Source organism: Chelonoidis abingdonii, chromosome 4, assembly GCF_003597395.2.
Source record: "Chelonoidis abingdonii isolate Lonesome George chromosome 4, CheloAbing_2.0, whole genome shotgun sequence".
Taxonomy (NCBI): Eukaryota; Metazoa; Chordata; order Testudines; family Testudinidae; genus Chelonoidis; species Chelonoidis abingdonii.
This window is the reverse complement of record NC_133772.1, coordinates 109,259,557-109,276,373: the sequence shown is the minus strand read 5'-3', so window position 1 is coordinate 109,276,373 and position 16,817 is coordinate 109,259,557. Positions and strand designations below refer to the sequence as shown.

General features: G+C 42.2%; 1 protein-coding gene across 1 annotated transcript in view; it reads left to right on the top strand.

Annotated features, from left to right (window-relative positions):
- Window positions 1-883: 883 nt before the first annotated feature.
- Window positions 884-16,817, top strand: part of SEC23A (SEC23 homolog A, COPII coat complex component) — a 46,366-nt gene continuing 30,432 nt past the window's right edge. The window contains exons 1-7 of the mRNA XM_032801918.2: window positions 884-1,395; window positions 9,464-9,705; window positions 12,120-12,177; window positions 12,474-12,560; window positions 14,032-14,268; window positions 14,553-14,632; window positions 16,550-16,694. Coding sequence (XP_032657809.1) covers window positions 9,485-9,705; window positions 12,120-12,177; window positions 12,474-12,560; window positions 14,032-14,268; window positions 14,553-14,632; window positions 16,550-16,694 — 828 coding nt within the window. The 5' untranslated portion in view covers window positions 884-1,395; window positions 9,464-9,484. The remainder of the gene's footprint in view (window positions 1,396-9,463; window positions 9,706-12,119; window positions 12,178-12,473; window positions 12,561-14,031; window positions 14,269-14,552; window positions 14,633-16,549; window positions 16,695-16,817) is intronic.

The window sequence follows — 16,817 nt, the reverse complement described above, 5'->3', positions numbered from 1 at the left end:
TTTCTCATAGGACCTCTGCCTCATGCAGTGTGCAACAAAGCCCTTCCTGAACCAGCGAAGACCTTAAGCATATATTTGAGTATGTGAGAGTACTGACATGCTCAGCTAGGCCTGTGCTAAAGTGTTTTCATGGACTGGGGCCTGAATGAGTCAGCAGTATGTACTGAATGGGACAAGGGTTCTGAGAATCTGTCTTTAATATCTAGCCAGATTCTATTTGCAGTTACCAGTGTAAATCTGCAGTAAACCCAAATTTACACAAGTGCAAATAACAGCACATTTGGGCCCGTCTTAGACAGAATGGATATTGTGAAATGAATAACAGGGGTTCAGAGGATTTGTGACTCTCTTAGGGCCTGATCCAAAGCTCATTTAAATCAATGGCAGTGCCACATCAGAACCTTGAAACGGGCCATCCTGTTACATATTACTACAAAAGTTTTTTTTTCTCCTGCTGATAATAACTTACCTTAATTGATGAGTCTCATTATAGTTGGTATGGCAACCCCCATTTTTTCATGTTCTCTCTCTCTTTCCTACTGTATCTTCCATGCATGCATATGATGAAGTGGGTTTTAGCCCACGAAAGCTTATGCCCAAATAAATTTGTTAGTCTCTAAGGTGCCACAGGTACTCTTCATTCTATTATCAGAACCCTGGTGTGTAGCAGAAGGATGGCAGATGCCATATACCTGGGAGAAACAGTAGCGAACCTTTGTTTTATAGCAGAAGGATGTAATGGAGTCCCTGTACCTTATCCGTGGGTTGGAGTGTGATGCAAAGGGGTCCCCCACACCTAGTTGTCTGTGAGGTGTGGGTGCATGGAGTCCCAGTGCACAGTTGTCTGGGGATTAGGGATGTGTGTGCAGGGAGTTCCACACCCCAGTAGTCTGTGGGTTGGGGTGTGGACACAGGGAATCTCTCATGCCCAGTTGTTTTTGGGCTGGGATGTGGATGCAGCCAGGGAGCCCCTCATGCCCGGTTGTGGCATAACCCCGGAGCAGAAGGATGGCAGAACCCCTGTGCTAGGGGACAGCATCGGGGCAGGGTGGTCCGCTGGCTGCCTCGGGGCTTCCCTGAGGTTCGGCCAGACCCACGCGCACAACACGGGAGTCAATTCTGCCCTAGCGGCCCCGCGACGCTCTGCCTGCAGCGCGGGGGCGAATCGGCAGGGGGAGCCATGGGCGGGGGTGTCTGCTCTCCTCCCCGCGGAGACCCCATGGCGGGGCGGGCGCAGCCCCGGCCCCCGGCCGCGCCGCGCTGCGCTCTCTGCCCCTTGACGTGGCACCGACTCTCCCATCAGCCATGTTGTCGCGTCGGCAGCGCGGGGTTGCTGGGTTCAGTGAGTGAGTCAGGCGGCGGCTGGGGCTGGGGCTGGGACTGGGACCCCGGCAGGTGAGTGGGGCTGAGGCCAGGCAGCTGAATAACAACTCTGCGCGGAGGGGAGCACCCCGGGACCGCGGTTTGGGGGTGCAGGGCGCTAGAATCCCTCAGCGCTCCTGCCCTCGGGCTGTGTGTGTTGCAGGGAGCCCTCCCCAGCTGCCTGTGGATGGGTGTGTGTGTCTGCAGGGAGACCCCCGGTGCTCGCGGCTTGTGTGTGGTGCAGGGAGACCCCAATCCCGTTGTCTGTGCGTCCCTCACCCCAGTTGTCTGTGGGCTGAGAAGTGTGTGTGTGGAGTGGTGGTGGTGCAGGGAGACCCCACCCCAGTTATCTGTGAGTTGGAGGGTGTCCCCACCCCTGTTGTCTGTGAGTTGGAGGGTGTGTGTGTGAGTGGATGCAGGGTGCCCCCACCCCAGTTGTCTGTGAGTTAGGGTGTGTGTGTGAGTGGATGCAGGGTGCCCCCACCTCGGTTGTCTGTGGGTTGGAGGATGTGTGAGTGGGGGGTGCAGGGTGCCTCCACTAGGGTGACCAGATGTCCTAATTTTGTAGAGACAGTCCTGATATTTGGGGACTTTTCTTATATAGGCTCCTATTATTCTCCACCCCCGTCCTGATTTTTCACACTTGCTATCTGGTCACCCTAGTTCCCACCCCAGTTGTCTGTGGTTTGGAGGGTGTGTGTGTGTGAGTGGGTGCAATGTGCCCCAAACCCAGTTATCTGTGGGTTGGAGGGTGGGTGGGTGCAGGGAGCTCCTACCCCAGTTGTCTCTGCTGTTCTTGAATGGCCAGTATCTCAAATTCCAGCCTCACAGCCACAGGAAGGTGGGTGCAGTTGTCTCTGGGTTGTGGGGAGTGGTGCAAGGAGCTCTCCCTGACTTGTTAGTAGATGGGGTGGGGGAAGGGAGTATATGGGGAGTCCACCCCCAGTGCATAAGGTTTGGGAGGTGTAGGGAGTTAAAGTCTTGTCACCCCTATGCTATGGGCTGGGGTATGCGTGTAGAGAGCCCATTGCATGACTCCCTCCAAGTGCCTGTGCTTCAGGCTCAGCAGTGTCAGAGTCCCCTCCTGTGTCTGTGAGGCTGGAATTTGGGATACTGGCCATTCAAGAACAGCAGTCTCCAAGTTGGTAATATGTTATACTCTGGCCTGCTCTATAGGACTGGGATCAGCAGTATAAGAGGAGATATTTAGTTAGTTATGTTGAGGAGGGGAGTTGTCTTACTGATACAGCAAAGAATAGTTAAAGTGGTGCAAGCCCCTGGTGTAGATGAGGTTATACTAACTAGTATAAAGGTGCTTATATTGGTATAGCGCCATGGTTTTCAATCTATTTACTATTGTGGGCTGCATCCAATACTACCTGTATGGCCCTGAGGGTATCGCATGGGCCGCAAGCAGCTTATGGGCTGCAGGTTGAGAACACTGGTATAGCTTATATCTGTAATTTTTCAGAAATCAGATATAAACACCTTTTACTGGTATTACTGTGCCCACACTAAGGGATTGGAGAGACCATAGCAGTTCCTAAATAGCTACAGGCATAGCAGTACAAAAACTGCTTGTAGGTAAGCCAATATGCAGCAAAAGTCTTCCCCGCCTTACATGAGCCATAACTTACTCTGCTCTTAAAACCAGTCCTTAATAGAGGGGACTTGGGAAGCAGGTCTGGAGTACTGCTGTGTTCAGGAAGAAAATCACAGAAAAGAGAGAAATTAATGAAGCTGCTGCTGACCATTTATTACTGTCTGGTTAAATTCTGTCATTTTGACAATTTATAGTTAATTCTGATCTGTGCCAACTATTTCCTCTAATTTAAACATTTTGGAATTGGAACAAATTTGTCTGTTTTTTTTCTTTTGGTGTAAAAATTAGAAAGAAAATAACCAAATCAGAAATAAAGTTAATAATGACCTAATAGGCTGATTAAAGCGTGATTGCTACAATTTCAAGCTTACTAGTTTAATTTTATTTTAAAATAAGTATGTACTATATTATAATATTTTTATGGTATTGAAGTATGATTGCTGCCCCACTGGGACCCTTACAAAAACAAGATGTTTCTCTCTAGGGTACTGGCGGGGTTCAGGTCTTCTACTGCAGTTGAGTAGATTTTATTTTGAAATAAATTGAGTTTCTGAAAGCGGTTTAGAAATGTTTAAAGGTATTTGCAAGTGCTGTAATAAAGGAGGGGATATTAAAAGAATGAACCTGTGTTGAAAAAAGCACATACTGCCTGTTTGCATCAATCAGCAAACCAACAGCTGTTTCCAGAATGAGTACTTAACGACATATGTTTTAAAACTGTACAGTTATGGGATATCTTTGTGAAATATAACAAACATGTTTGGTACATACTAAGGGCAAGATCCTAGAAAGTGCTAAGTGCCCTCAAATCCCAATGAGACTACTTACATGGTCAAGGGTAATTTACATAAGTAAGAGTTTACCAAATTAAGCCCTCCAAGTCTAGCATCATGTATTTGTTTTAGTGAGAAAGTTGTACGTATAATTACAATAACTCAACTGCAAAACCCATGTCTTAAAAAGCTATATCCTGTTTTGATAACTTAAACTGCGATACATAAACCAAGTCAGGTCTTGGAAGGGAAGGAAAGGATGGAAAGAAAGGGGGGAAAATTTAGCATGAACATGTTTCCTAAATCTAAACAAGAAGCATGTGCTATCTTAGAAATGCAACTGCATTTAACTCGTTGCGCATTATGGGGCTTTGTATACATTGCATGCTCTTAATTTTTATGAGTCACCATACAGAGTTTGCTTACCTTGCACTCTCTAGAAGACGTAACCAAGTAATAAGGGGATAAAAATAAGACTATATAGAGCTACTTCAAAGTAGGGGCGAAATGAAGGGGAAATAAGACTTTAAAAGATACTGTACAGAAAAAGGGAGTTAACTTGGAAATAATTGGTCTTAATTTCAGATTTTTACTTATGTCTTGAGTAGAGCTGGAGTTGATGGGCTATTTTTACATTAGATCACAAGAATGGCCATACTGCTCAGACCAGTGGTCCTTCTAGCCCAGTATCCTGTCTTCTGACAGTGGCCAATGCCAGATGTTTCAGAGGGAATGAACAGTCCCAGCATCTGGCAGTCAGAAACTTGGGGCATCCAGAGCATGGGGTTGTGTCCATCACCGTCTTGGCTAATAGCCATTGATGAACATATCCTCCATTAAATTATCTAATTCTTTTCTGAACTCCAGTTATAGTTTTGTAAAAGCAGCAAAGAATCCTGTGGCACCTTATAGACTAACAGACGTTTTGGAGCATGAGCTTTCGTAGGTGAATACCCACTTCGTCAGATGCATGTAGTAGAAATTTCCAGGGGCAGGTATATATATAGTTATAGTTTTGGCCTTCACAACATACCCTAGCAATGAGTGCCACAGGTTGTGCATTGTCTGAAGAAGTACTTCCTTTTGTTTGTTTTGAAGCTACTGCCTATTAACTTCATCAGGTGGCCCCTGGGTCTTATGTTACATGAAAGGGTAAATACCTCTCCCCTATTCACTTTCTCCACACCACTCATGATTAAGGCTACATTTTAGTCACAGGTATTTTTAGTAAAAGTCATGGACATGTCATGCGCAATAAACGAAAAGTCAGGGCCCAGTGACCTATCCGTGATTTGTACTATTTTAATAAGACTAAATCTTACATGCTGGGAGGGGGGTGCTCCTGAAGACTGCTGCTGGGGTATGGGCAGCACAGGGTGATGCTTCTGCTGAGGGGGCCAGCCCGAGGTCCCCTGCTGGTGGGGGGGGGTAGCCCGGTGTCCACCTGCCTCTGGAGAGGGTGGTGGCGGCCCAGGACCCCCCGCCACTGCTGTGGGGGTGGTAGCCCATAGCCCCATGGCACTCCGGATGGGGGCAGCCTGTGGCCCCCTCACTGCTGCCGCTGGTCTGGGCGTCTCTTGGCCCCGCTGCTGCTGCTGCTTCAGGGAGGGGTTGGCCTGTGGCCCTGCTGCTGCTCCAGGCGGAGGGCAGCCCGGGGCCCCGCCACCACCGCCGCTGGTCCCAGACTGCTGCTCCAGGGCATCGCTGGGGACCAGCAGCCTGGAGATGCCAGAGCAGTGGCCAGTGCGGCTGGCCCCTGGGCTTCCCCAGCTGCTGGGGTGGTCCTGGGGTCAGCCGCACCAGTTCTGCAAAATTCACTGAGGTCGTGGAAAGTCACAGAAGCCGTGATCTCCGTGAATGATTTGCAGCCTTATTCATGATTTTACAGACTTCTATCATATCCCTCCCTCAGTCATCTTTTCCAAACTGAACAATCCCAGTCTTTTTAATCTGTACTCAGATGGAAGCTGTCCCCTCCCCCAAATAATTTTTGTTGCTCTTATCTGTTCCTTTTCCAATTTTAATATATCTTTTTTGAGATGGGGCAACCATAGTGCACACACTATTCAAGGTGTGGGTGTACCATGGATTTATGTAGTGTATTATGATATTTACTGTTTTATTATCTATCCCTTTCCTAATGGTGCTTAACATTTTGTTATCTTTTTGACTGTAGCTACACAATGAACGGCAGTTTTCAGAGAATTATCCACAATGACTCCAAAGTCTCTTTCTTGAGTGGTAACAGCTGCTTTAGACCCCATCATTTTACATGTACAGTTGGGATTATAATCTCCATTGTGTATTATTTTGCATTTATCAGCATTGAATTTCGTCTGCCATTTTGTTGTCCAGTCGCCCAGTTTTTTGAGATCCCTTTGTAACTCTTCACAGTCTGCTTTGGACTTAACTATCTTGAGTAATTTTGTATCATCTGCAAACTTTGCCATCTCGCTATTTACCCCTTTTTTTTTGTTTAAAACTTCATATATAGTGTCTGAAATAGTGCTCCTCTCATAATGAGTTGCCATTTTCTATCTCTGTTCAGTAAATCATTTTAACAAAAGAAACTGTTCCCTTCAAATTTGATTCCATGGTTATGCCAGGAATCATTGTTTCTTCATTCACATTACCTATTTATTTATTTTTCATTCGGGTGACATTCTCTCTTTTACTCTCACCCATGCCCACCTATCTATTTCCCAACATTACAGTGATGGATCCTGAAATATTAGAGGAGAAGGCTTTTTTTTTAGTTCTTTCTAAGTACCAGCCTATCCCTCACTCCTTAACTGACTTATTTTTCTCCTCTCTCTGTTCTTTCCCCCACTTACATCCTAGTTTTTGTGTGCTCCCCCAATCTACACTTTCCCTCTCTACCTCATAGCCATGTCTACACTAGGCTACTTTTCTTAAATTTTCCCACCCTTACTACTGCTGATATACCTCTATCAGTAGCAATGAATAGAGTGCTAGTGTGGACAGAGTTCCTGACAATTCCCTGCATTTTAATTATCATGTCCTGTAGACCTGCTCATAGTAGGATTTTATGACATGGTTGTTAAAACACTGGCAGCTAGTCTGTCCTGGTGCTCCCACCATTGAACTGGAGCAGTGTTGGGGTTAACAACTGTGGAAGAGCTTAAGGAAAAAGATCCAGTCTGTAGACATTGACAAATAGACTATCTCCATTTTATTGTGATCTGCATAGTCAGTTTTGGGAATGGTTACTGTGGGCCATTTTCAAATTGTCAGTTTTCATTGGCAGTTGTTTATTAAGTTCCTCAATAATGGAATAACAGCACTTTACAATGAAACAAAAAACTAGATACTACATTTACGTTCTGGAAAATTTTCACCACTGATATTTTAGAACTAAAAAACTTGATGTCCATTTAAGTATTATCTGAACTCTTACATCAACACTGTAAACTAGTGGTATATGCCATATATGAAACATTAAAACTTTTCTAAATGAGAGCCAGATCCCTGGCAATGGGAAGTTTGCCAGGAGACATGCTCAGAGTTGCTCACTGCTTTCAAGCACCCACTAAAGCATAGGTATGGAGCCAGCCTAGCCATGAAAAATGCTGATTTAAGCTGCAGTTCAGCAAGGTACCTAAGTAAGTGAATAGCTTTAATCACGTGGGTAGTCCCACTGAAATCTATGCGACTACTTGTGTTCTTAAAGCTGCAGATGGACTTAAGCACCTTGTTGAATTAGATCCTAATAGAATCTTCTGAGGCAACCTCTGCTTAGATGGTTTGTATTGATCATATTTTAAAGTTTCCCTCCTCTTCGAGAACCCCTACCCCTTCTGTGTTCCATTGCCTGCCCTCCATCAAGGCGATTCTTCTTTCCTGTTCATCTGTGCTCATGGGGATGATTCTGACCCGTAGTATTTTTATAACTTAGAAAGTAAGTAATTTACTTATCACTCGAGTGGCTAAGCAAGTATATGAAACTGTGGGCCTAGCCACACTATGGCTCCAGTCCTGCAATTGGATCCACATGGATTGATCCTGGACTTTTTGTTTGTTTGTTTTCTTTTTGCATACATTCAGTTCTGTAATTGTATTAGACTTGTCTATGTTGAGAATTTGAGAGAATTCTTCTGCTGTTGAGTCTAACATTGTGCAGCCTCACCGCTATCAGTGGTGACAGTGCTAGAGTAGACTGGTCCACTGGCATTTTAACCACTATAGGGAATGTAATCTAGTGGTTACTGACCTTTTGCCTGTGTCCCCTCAACTGCTCCCTGGCCCCTCCCCTGCTATCCTTGGACCTCTGCCCATCCCATCCCTACTGCCTAAATTCTGCTCTGTTGTCCACTGTGTCTCCCCCCCCGCAGTTCCTTCCCATGGTTTCCTGTCCCTGTTTCTGTCCTCATCCATTTTATGGCGACTCTCCATCTTCCCTCCTCCATCTGCTATCCCTTGTCTCCCTGAGCTCCTTTTCTTGTCCTCCCAACCCCCTGTTGTATCCTCTCCCCCTCCTCCTATTCCTTACCCTTCTGCATTAGAGTCAGGTTGTGTACTTCTCATTGCCTAGGTGCAAACAAGGGGAGCATTGAGAACACAGAAGAGAGTGTCCTTGCTTTCAGTTCCGGTGTGTGGTGCCACAGTGGTGCCCACCCAGCAGTAGCAATAGCAGGGAAAATCCATACTGGGTCAGCATGCAGGTGCTCTGTTGGGATGGAGCACACTCTGTGCAGAAGAGCTCTCAGCTTTTAGCTACTGCACTCTAACAAATCTTTACTGAGGATATGTGAACTGAGATTTTGTGGAGGCTTATAACTTGGCCAAATTTGGACAGATATTCACAGGAATAGCAAACTACACATCCCTAGTACTAGGGTGCCCATCCTGTGCCAGATTTCAAGCTCTTGCTGCTAAGCTTGGAGGTACCAGAGTTTCTGGTGAATGAAACAGTTGTAAGAATATTTTAACATGAATAAAACAACATATTTTCCGCTGGCCTTGTTGTCTGAAATAAACTATTTTAGCTGAAACGTAAAAAATTCAATCTGATGCAGACACCTGCCAGAAGAAACTGTTTGGGTTGAATTTAAGTTTGGCAAAGTTATAAGCAACCGAAAACCAGGTCTGGTAATAGAAAGATTTGGGCAACCTTAAGTATAAGGTGGTACTACATGCATCACCTATAACACTATTCCCTAACAAGTTTATACGACCTTATTGTCCCAGAACATGCACTTCCCTAACCATGGTAGAACACTGCATGATTGCACATTTATATTTGTGGATGGGCCCAACAGTGTGCATTATTTAAAAAAAAAATGTTGATGTGTTATGTCTCTTAATATTGTTTGTGCTCTTAGCACCTTTCTATAAATTTTTCGATCAAAACAGAAAATGTAAAACCATGAGTTTAAAATGATCTCTCAGTGCAGTACATTTATTTTAACTTTGCAAACTCTGCAAACATTTGGCACTTTTCATGATGTTGCTGCATCCCGAGAGTTTTATTTTCTTCATTTCCTCTTGGAATTCTGTACAACTCATTTAGAATTATAGAAGTTTTAGGGAATTTGTGGAAGCTCCTTTTAAACTGAATACATGACATTTCAGTATGTGTGGCATTTTATCATGTGTTTAACCAGTAAATATTGCTTGTAATTAAAGCTTTTGTTTCTGATTGTGATTCTTTTCTTTTGAAATATAACCCACATATATCCTGTTAATTTATACCTTTTTATTTCAGAAATAAGAAAAGAGGTTAACAATGGCAACCTTCCTGGAATTCATCCAGCAGAATGAAGACAGAGATGGAGTTAGATTCAGCTGGAATGTTTGGCCTTCAAGTCGCCTTGAAGCCACAAGAATGGTAGTCCCAGTGGCTTCCCTCTTTACACCACTGAAAGAGCGTCCTGATTTGCCTCCCATTCAGTATGAGCCAGTTCTGTGCAGTAGGACCACCTGTCGGGCAGTTCTGAATCCCTTATGGTAATCATAATAAATAACTTAGATAATACTTTAATATTTAATATATATAAAATACTTACATTTTTTATTCAAAACTTTCCTTCATAATGCTGGTTTGAAAATACTGCATCTCGTGCATAAATTATGTTATTTATAAAATGTTGCATACTCTAGGCACAAATGTAGGACCCAAACCGACCACTAAGGATTTCAGGATCCAGCTCATAGCTGTTTTGAAGGAAGACATTGACAAAAAATTATCCAGTTAATTAAATTGATTTACGTTAACTTCCGTTTGAATCAGGTTATAAGAGTCTGAAGTTTTCTGTAACTGCAAGTCACATGAGATAGTAGATACAGTTTTAAATTTTTTTATCTCTAGAAAATAAATATGAAGAGGTGAGTTAGTGTAACAACTTTTCATCTTTTGTATAGTTGGATCCGATGTGACTTGTATTCCTTATAAAATAAATTCATTATTGTCAGCTAGTCCTTACTGTACTAGATCTTTGTGCACATCATAAAATCAATTAGCTCAATTTTATGTGATTCAGCGTCCCCATCTTGGGAGACAAAGGATGGACTTTAATAGCTGTAAAGTGGTGTGTCAGGGTAGAGGTCTCAGTGTTGTGTTTTGAAGCTGCTTACAGTACTTGCTTATAGCTGAAGTCAGGTCTAGTGGAAGCTTATCTTTATTAGCAGCATTACATTTCACTCAAGATTTTTTATATGTAAAATTTTTTATATGTAAAATTAAAAGTATGACTAAACAAAATTTGTAAACGAAGGGTCAGATCCTCAGCTAGTATGGATTCTCCCTCTCTTGATGTCTTCACATAAAGACTGGATGCCTTTTTGGAAGAGATGCTTAGTCAAATATACATGATTGGGCTCCTTACAGGGCTAATGTGGTAACGTTCTGTGTCCTGTGTTACACAGGAGGTCAGACGAGATGATCTGCTCGTCCCTTCTGGTGTTAAAATGTATGAATTGGCACAGTTTCATTAACTTCAGTAGAGCTATGCCTATTTACAGCAGCTGAGGATCTGATCCAAAAATTTTAGTGTCATTTTTCATTAACTGTTCTGCCCTATTACTGCTGCTGTCAGGAGAAGACAGGAATAAGATTAAAAAAAGTACTAGGAAACACATACTACTTATTTGTCTAAAGACAGTGGGTGGGATTTTCAAAAGCACCTATGTGACTTGGGAGCACAAGTTCCATTTACTTTTATTATTATTGTTATTGGGTAGTAATAATTACTAACTTCTGTAATTTTATATCCTCTGATGAAAGGTGCTATATACTAAAAAAAATCAAATGGTGAACTGTATCTAAAATTTTTGAATTTTGGATGTACTGAATATATGATGTAGCTGTCTTAGGGTGTGTCCCTCTATTAAATAAATTTGTTGTGTTTAAACTCAGTTAATTATTTTTTTATCGTGTCTAAGTGGAAGCTATTGCATTAATATCCTGTTTGCAAAAAGAAGGCTGAGAAAATAATGCCTCTGAAGATCAGCTGATTTGGGATGTGGTAGACAGAGTTGGCATATACCCTTTCTGTTTGCATAGTCTAACATGGTTTACGTTACTGCAAATAGCAGAGCTGGTGCAATTTGAAATGCGCGTATCTGTTTAAATTTTTAGGAAGACTTAAGAAATTATAGGTATTTGGTTTACCTTCAGTTAGGGACTTTTGATCTTGGGCATGCTTGGAAAACAAGAACATTTATACAAAAAAGTCTATTAACTCTCTCCACCACCTGTTACTACTGAAGGAATCTTTTTTGAATAGGAGTTTTCCTTTTATCATGCAAACTTCTCCTTTTGTCTGGACCAGCAGTGAAGCCATTATTATTATTATTTGTGTTACAGTAACATCGACAGTCCTGAACCCATTGTTCTGGACACTGTATGTACATATAGTCAGACACGGTCTTTGAACCCAAGAGCCTAACTAAACAGGATAGATGGAGGGTAAGAGAAAGGAAGTATTACTTTCCCCATTTTACAGACTGAGAACTGAGACAGAGAGTGACTTGCCTAAAACCATACAGGAAGTCTGTGTTAGAGCTGGGACTGAACCTGGCCTCCTGCATCTGAGTGCAATGCCTTAACTATCATCCTTCCTCTCTAATAGCCATGATATTGTGTTAATTACATCAGTCTTCTGCTACTGACATAATTACAAAATTATGCATTCTTTATTGTAAATTTACAGCAGGCTCATTAAGGAGAAGGTGCATTGTGAGGGGGAAAAATCTTGTTTGAAGCACACACCTCTTTGACAATTAGGAAAAAGGGCATGATAAACAGATAAAGGGTGAATCCATGTCATACATACAACATATGTATTTAGTGTCAAAGCCCCTTGGTAATATAAAACAAACTATTCATAATACATTTAACTTTTCTAATTTTATTTTTATAGCCAAGTGGATTATCGAGCAAAACTCTGGGCTTGCAATTTTTGTTATCAAAGAAATCAGGTAAGAAAACGAAGTATTCAGACTATAGAATGACCTTCTTTTATAGGAGGGAAATGAAATTCCCATTCTTAAAATTATACTTGTGAATTGGAATTGCCAACAGGCTGCTCAACATATGGATGTCTGCCTATTCTGAGATACTAGACTTGAGAGCTTTTACAGTAATGATAGCTATCGTTCTTTATAGAAACAAATAATATATGCAGATGTTTATTTTTCAGTGTTTTTTCTCTAACTTGTAATTTTGAAATGTGTACTTAATATGTGGTGGTGTTGTTGTTTTTTTGCTTTTGCAGTTTCCTCCTACTTACGCTGGTATATCAGAGATGAACCAGCCTGCAGAACTTTTACCTCAGTTTTCTAGTATTGAATATGTAGTACAGGTAAAAAAAACACCAAATAAAATCTTTGACATTAAATTAGATTGACGCTAGCTATGTAGAGTATGGCTTCTTTTACTTTTGTTTTGTTTTAGTAGTGATTAAAATGCAGTGAATAATCTACATGTTTTCAGTTGTAGACCTTCAACTAGTATCATCCACTGGAAATGGAGAGTACTATTTTTGATTATAGTGACCATAATAAAATTATAGGAACATTATCTAATTATTAAGGGCAATAGAAGAGAGGGAAGTTCTATATGTTCTAGAGATTTAAGCTTCTGTTGGGTTGTGTTTCTTCATGAGGAATTGAGTTCACTTGAGCTTGTTTTGGGAAAATCATTTTATTGCTGCTTGCCAACATAATTTAGATCAAGTTTTAGTGAATGGTCTTTGAAGTGAAGATTATATCTGAATAATCATAGATTGATATTGAAACCAATTTATTTCTAGGTGAAGGTGAGCAGTGAACTGGGTATGTTTCCTGATAACCATTTTTTAGCCTATCAGTTAATATAATTTAGATTTTCTTATTTAATTGTAACTCTGAAAGACCCTGGTCGATGGTGGGTAGGATTGAATTTAGGACCTCTGAAGCTTAGCGTGTGAGCCTCTATTGCATGAGATAAAAGCTATGTGGCCCTTAGCCGACGGTGTAGCAGACTCATCTGTCTCAAGCTGGGCTAGGTGCTACTAGTGGGGGACAGAGTGCCAACCAAGCAGGCATAGCTAACATAATTTATCTGTTTCCATTTTATCATGGTAGGGCATGGGAGTGGTCTTAATAGAGATTAGTAGAGGAAAAAAGCCATGTAACAAGAAACTCTGAAAACTAAGATTAATTAGACTGGAAAAGGAAGGAGTTTGAGGGGACAGCAGTGAGACATTCAAATTAAGAAAGGTAAAGTTAAAATTTGTCAGCCCCTCTTTTTGGCTAGATTTGTAATACTAGATAAAAGGGAACACTTGCTGAAATTACAGGGGAATGAATTTAGAAAGAATGAGGGGAACTGCTAATTTATAAAGATAAAGTATGCAATGAAATGTAACAGAGGATCAGAAGATCTAATACTGTTTCTGTTTTTTTTTTCCTAAGTTTGGATAAATTTAATGATCACTAGCAGCACTTTGAGTAATACTTTGTTTTTTATCTTGTAAGGTTAATAACATTATTTCATGATTCAAAATTATCTGGTGAGGTCTGGAAGGAATTTTTTCTTCTATATTCAGCATTGCACTTTTGGATAGAGTTAATTATGGTATCGAGTTCACTCTCCTGTGTAGCATTAGGTATTGGCCACTGCCTGAGGTGGGTTGCCAAATTGGATATAGCATTGGTCTGAGCTAGTGTGGCAAATTCTATATTTACTAAAATTAATATAACTGGAACAAAGTTTATTTTTGTAATTTAATTATTTTCTGTACAATATATATTGCACAATGTGCTTGTTCACTCAGTTATTATTTCTTAAAGCGTGGTCCTCAGATGCCTTTGATATTTCTTTACGTTGTGGACACATGCATGGAAGATGAAGATTTGCAAGCCTTGAAGGAATCCATGCAAATGTCATTAAGTCTCTTACCACCAACTGCTTTGGTAGGGCTTATTACATTTGGGAGAATGGTGCAGGTCCATGAGCTTGGTTGTGAAGGAATTTCAAAAAGCTATGTCTTCAGAGGCACAAAGGACCTATCTGCAAAACAACTTCAGGTAATAGACAAAAAAACAATTAAAAAAACCTCAAACCCTGAAAATGATTGTAGGGGGGAGGGATAGCTCAATGATCTTAGCATTGGCCTGCTAAACCCAGGGTTGTGAGTTCAATCCTTGAGGGGGCCATTTAGGGATCTGGGGCAAAAAGTTGTCTGGGAATTGGTCCTTCTTTGAGTAAGGGGTTGGACGAGATGACCTCTGAGGTCCCTTCCAACCCTGATATTCTATGACAAAATAATCTGTAATCAAATTCTCTCCCTCTCTCCACATTTTTTTGACAGGAAATGTTGGGGCTTACTAAAGTATCTGTTTCACAAGTAGGCCGGGGTCCTCAGGTACAGCAGCCGCCACCTTCTAACAGGTATTATTTAAAAAAAACAAACTCATTGCTAAATTGCTTTACCGGAAAACTTTACCTCATTATTTTTTTCTTGTGTGATTGAGGGTCACACAATTTGTTGCTCTAGTACAGGGGTGGGCAAACTTTTTGGCCCAAGGGCCACATCTGGGTATGGGAATTGTGTGAAGGGGCAAGAATGCTCATAAAATTGGGGGTCGGGGTGCTGGAGGGGGTGAGGACTCCAGCTGGGGGTGTGAGCTCTGGGGTGGGGCAAGAAATGAGGAGTTCAGGGTACAGGAAGGGGCTCTGGGCTGGGGCAGGAGGTTGGGGTGTGGGATGGGGGCTCCAGCTGGGGATGCAGGCTCTGGGGTGGGGCTGGGACCGAGGGGTTTGGAGGGTGGGAGGGGGATCAGGGCTGGGGATTGGGGTGCAGGAGAGGGGTCAAGGGTGCAGGCTCCACGTGGTGCTTACCTTAAGCAGCTCCTGGAAGCGGTGGCATGTCCCCCCTCCGGCATCTATGTGGAGGCATGGCTAGATGGTTCTGCGTGCTGCCCGGTCCACAGGCGCCGCCCCTGCAGCTCCCATTGGCTGTGGTTCTGGGCCAATGGGAGCTGCAGGGGCAGTGCTTGAGGTGGGGGCAATGTACGGCGCCCCCTGGCTTTCCCTGTGCATAGGAGCCAGAGAGGGGGACATGTCACTGCTTTTGGGAGTCATGTGGAGCCACAGAACTCTAGCTCCGGCTGGAGCTAGAGGGCTGAATTAAAATGTCTGAAGGGCCAGATGTGGCCCCCGAGGCTGTAGTTTGCCCACCCTGCTCTAGTAGGTTGAGTGCTGTGTATTATCCTACTCTTTTAATGCAAATGGCTTTTCAGGTTTAAGGACCATCTGAGAAGGTTTCTGGGGAGCAGAATCTTAGCTTGGCTGTTCTTAGAGACCGCAACTGTAGCTTTGGAAGCTGAGACTGGAAGAGTAGTGACAGTAATAAATTTCCCATTGGAAAAGAATGGGGAAAGTCTGTTCCAGATAACAGACTCCCCCTCTTACCATACATACTGGTCATTCTGTGGGGGTCTCTAATAGTCTAATTGCTTTAACCATTTCAAGGGATAACTAGAACACCTAACATTGTAGTGTAGATGAGCTCTTAGGCTGTAAAGTTGGTATAGGAGAATTAGAGTAAAAGGAGAAGGAATTCCACATCTAAGAATGCATTTGTTTCACCCTTCAAAAAGATTTTACTAAAAGATCCCTGTCTACAAGGGTAGTTTGCTTACAGACATCAGTATTTGTGGCCTTTCTACCATTTCCATTGCTTTTGACATGTTTATCATGACTTCTTCCAAAGATGTATTTTAACAAACTTATTGTGCCTCAGCACATTTGAGAATATATAGAAGTGCCATTTCTGTCTTTCTATGTATACAAATATATCCAACCTTTTAAAATATATCAACAGAAGTGTTATCTACATAAAATTTGATCTTTCATTCTCTTAGATATGGTGATAGGCAAAAAAGGCTATTTGCCAAATAATTTATTGGGATTTAGATTCCTGGACAGTTCTGAAAATTTTACCCCTTAACATTTTCATTTTGTCTTCCCTCCAGGATTATCCTCTTCCCTTTAGTGTCTGTCTCAAATTCCCATGGTGACCTGATGTGTTTTTGTCTCATGGCGTTGTTTCTAGCTCAACAGGTTGTCTTGTTGCAGTGCTGCATGTGGAGCTTCCTGTCTCCTCAGGCTGAGCATACCATGTATGTAGTGCTTCCAGACCTTGCCAGCCTGTTGAGCAAGAGCCTGTGGTCTGAACCCAGATTTGGATTTTTGGCATTGCAATCTAACACATTGCCAATGAATTAGTAGTCCTGATTATCTTTTGAAAGGTTGTATAACCAAAAGAATCCCAAAGCTAACGTAATGCCATTTATCTGTATTTAGATTCCTACAGCCAGTGCAGAAAATTGATATGAATCTTACTGATCTTTTGGGTGAATTACAACGGGATCCTTGGCCTGTTCCACAAGGGAAAAGACCTTTGCGTTCCTCTGGAGTGGCTCTTTCTATAGCTGTAGGACTCCTTGAGGTAATAGTTTTACCCAAAATTGTTTTTAAATGTCACTAGATCATTGTCCTACATGAAACCTTCTATGGCAGATGCTGCAATCAAAACATAACAATAACAATCTCTGTAATTCATGTTTTTTAG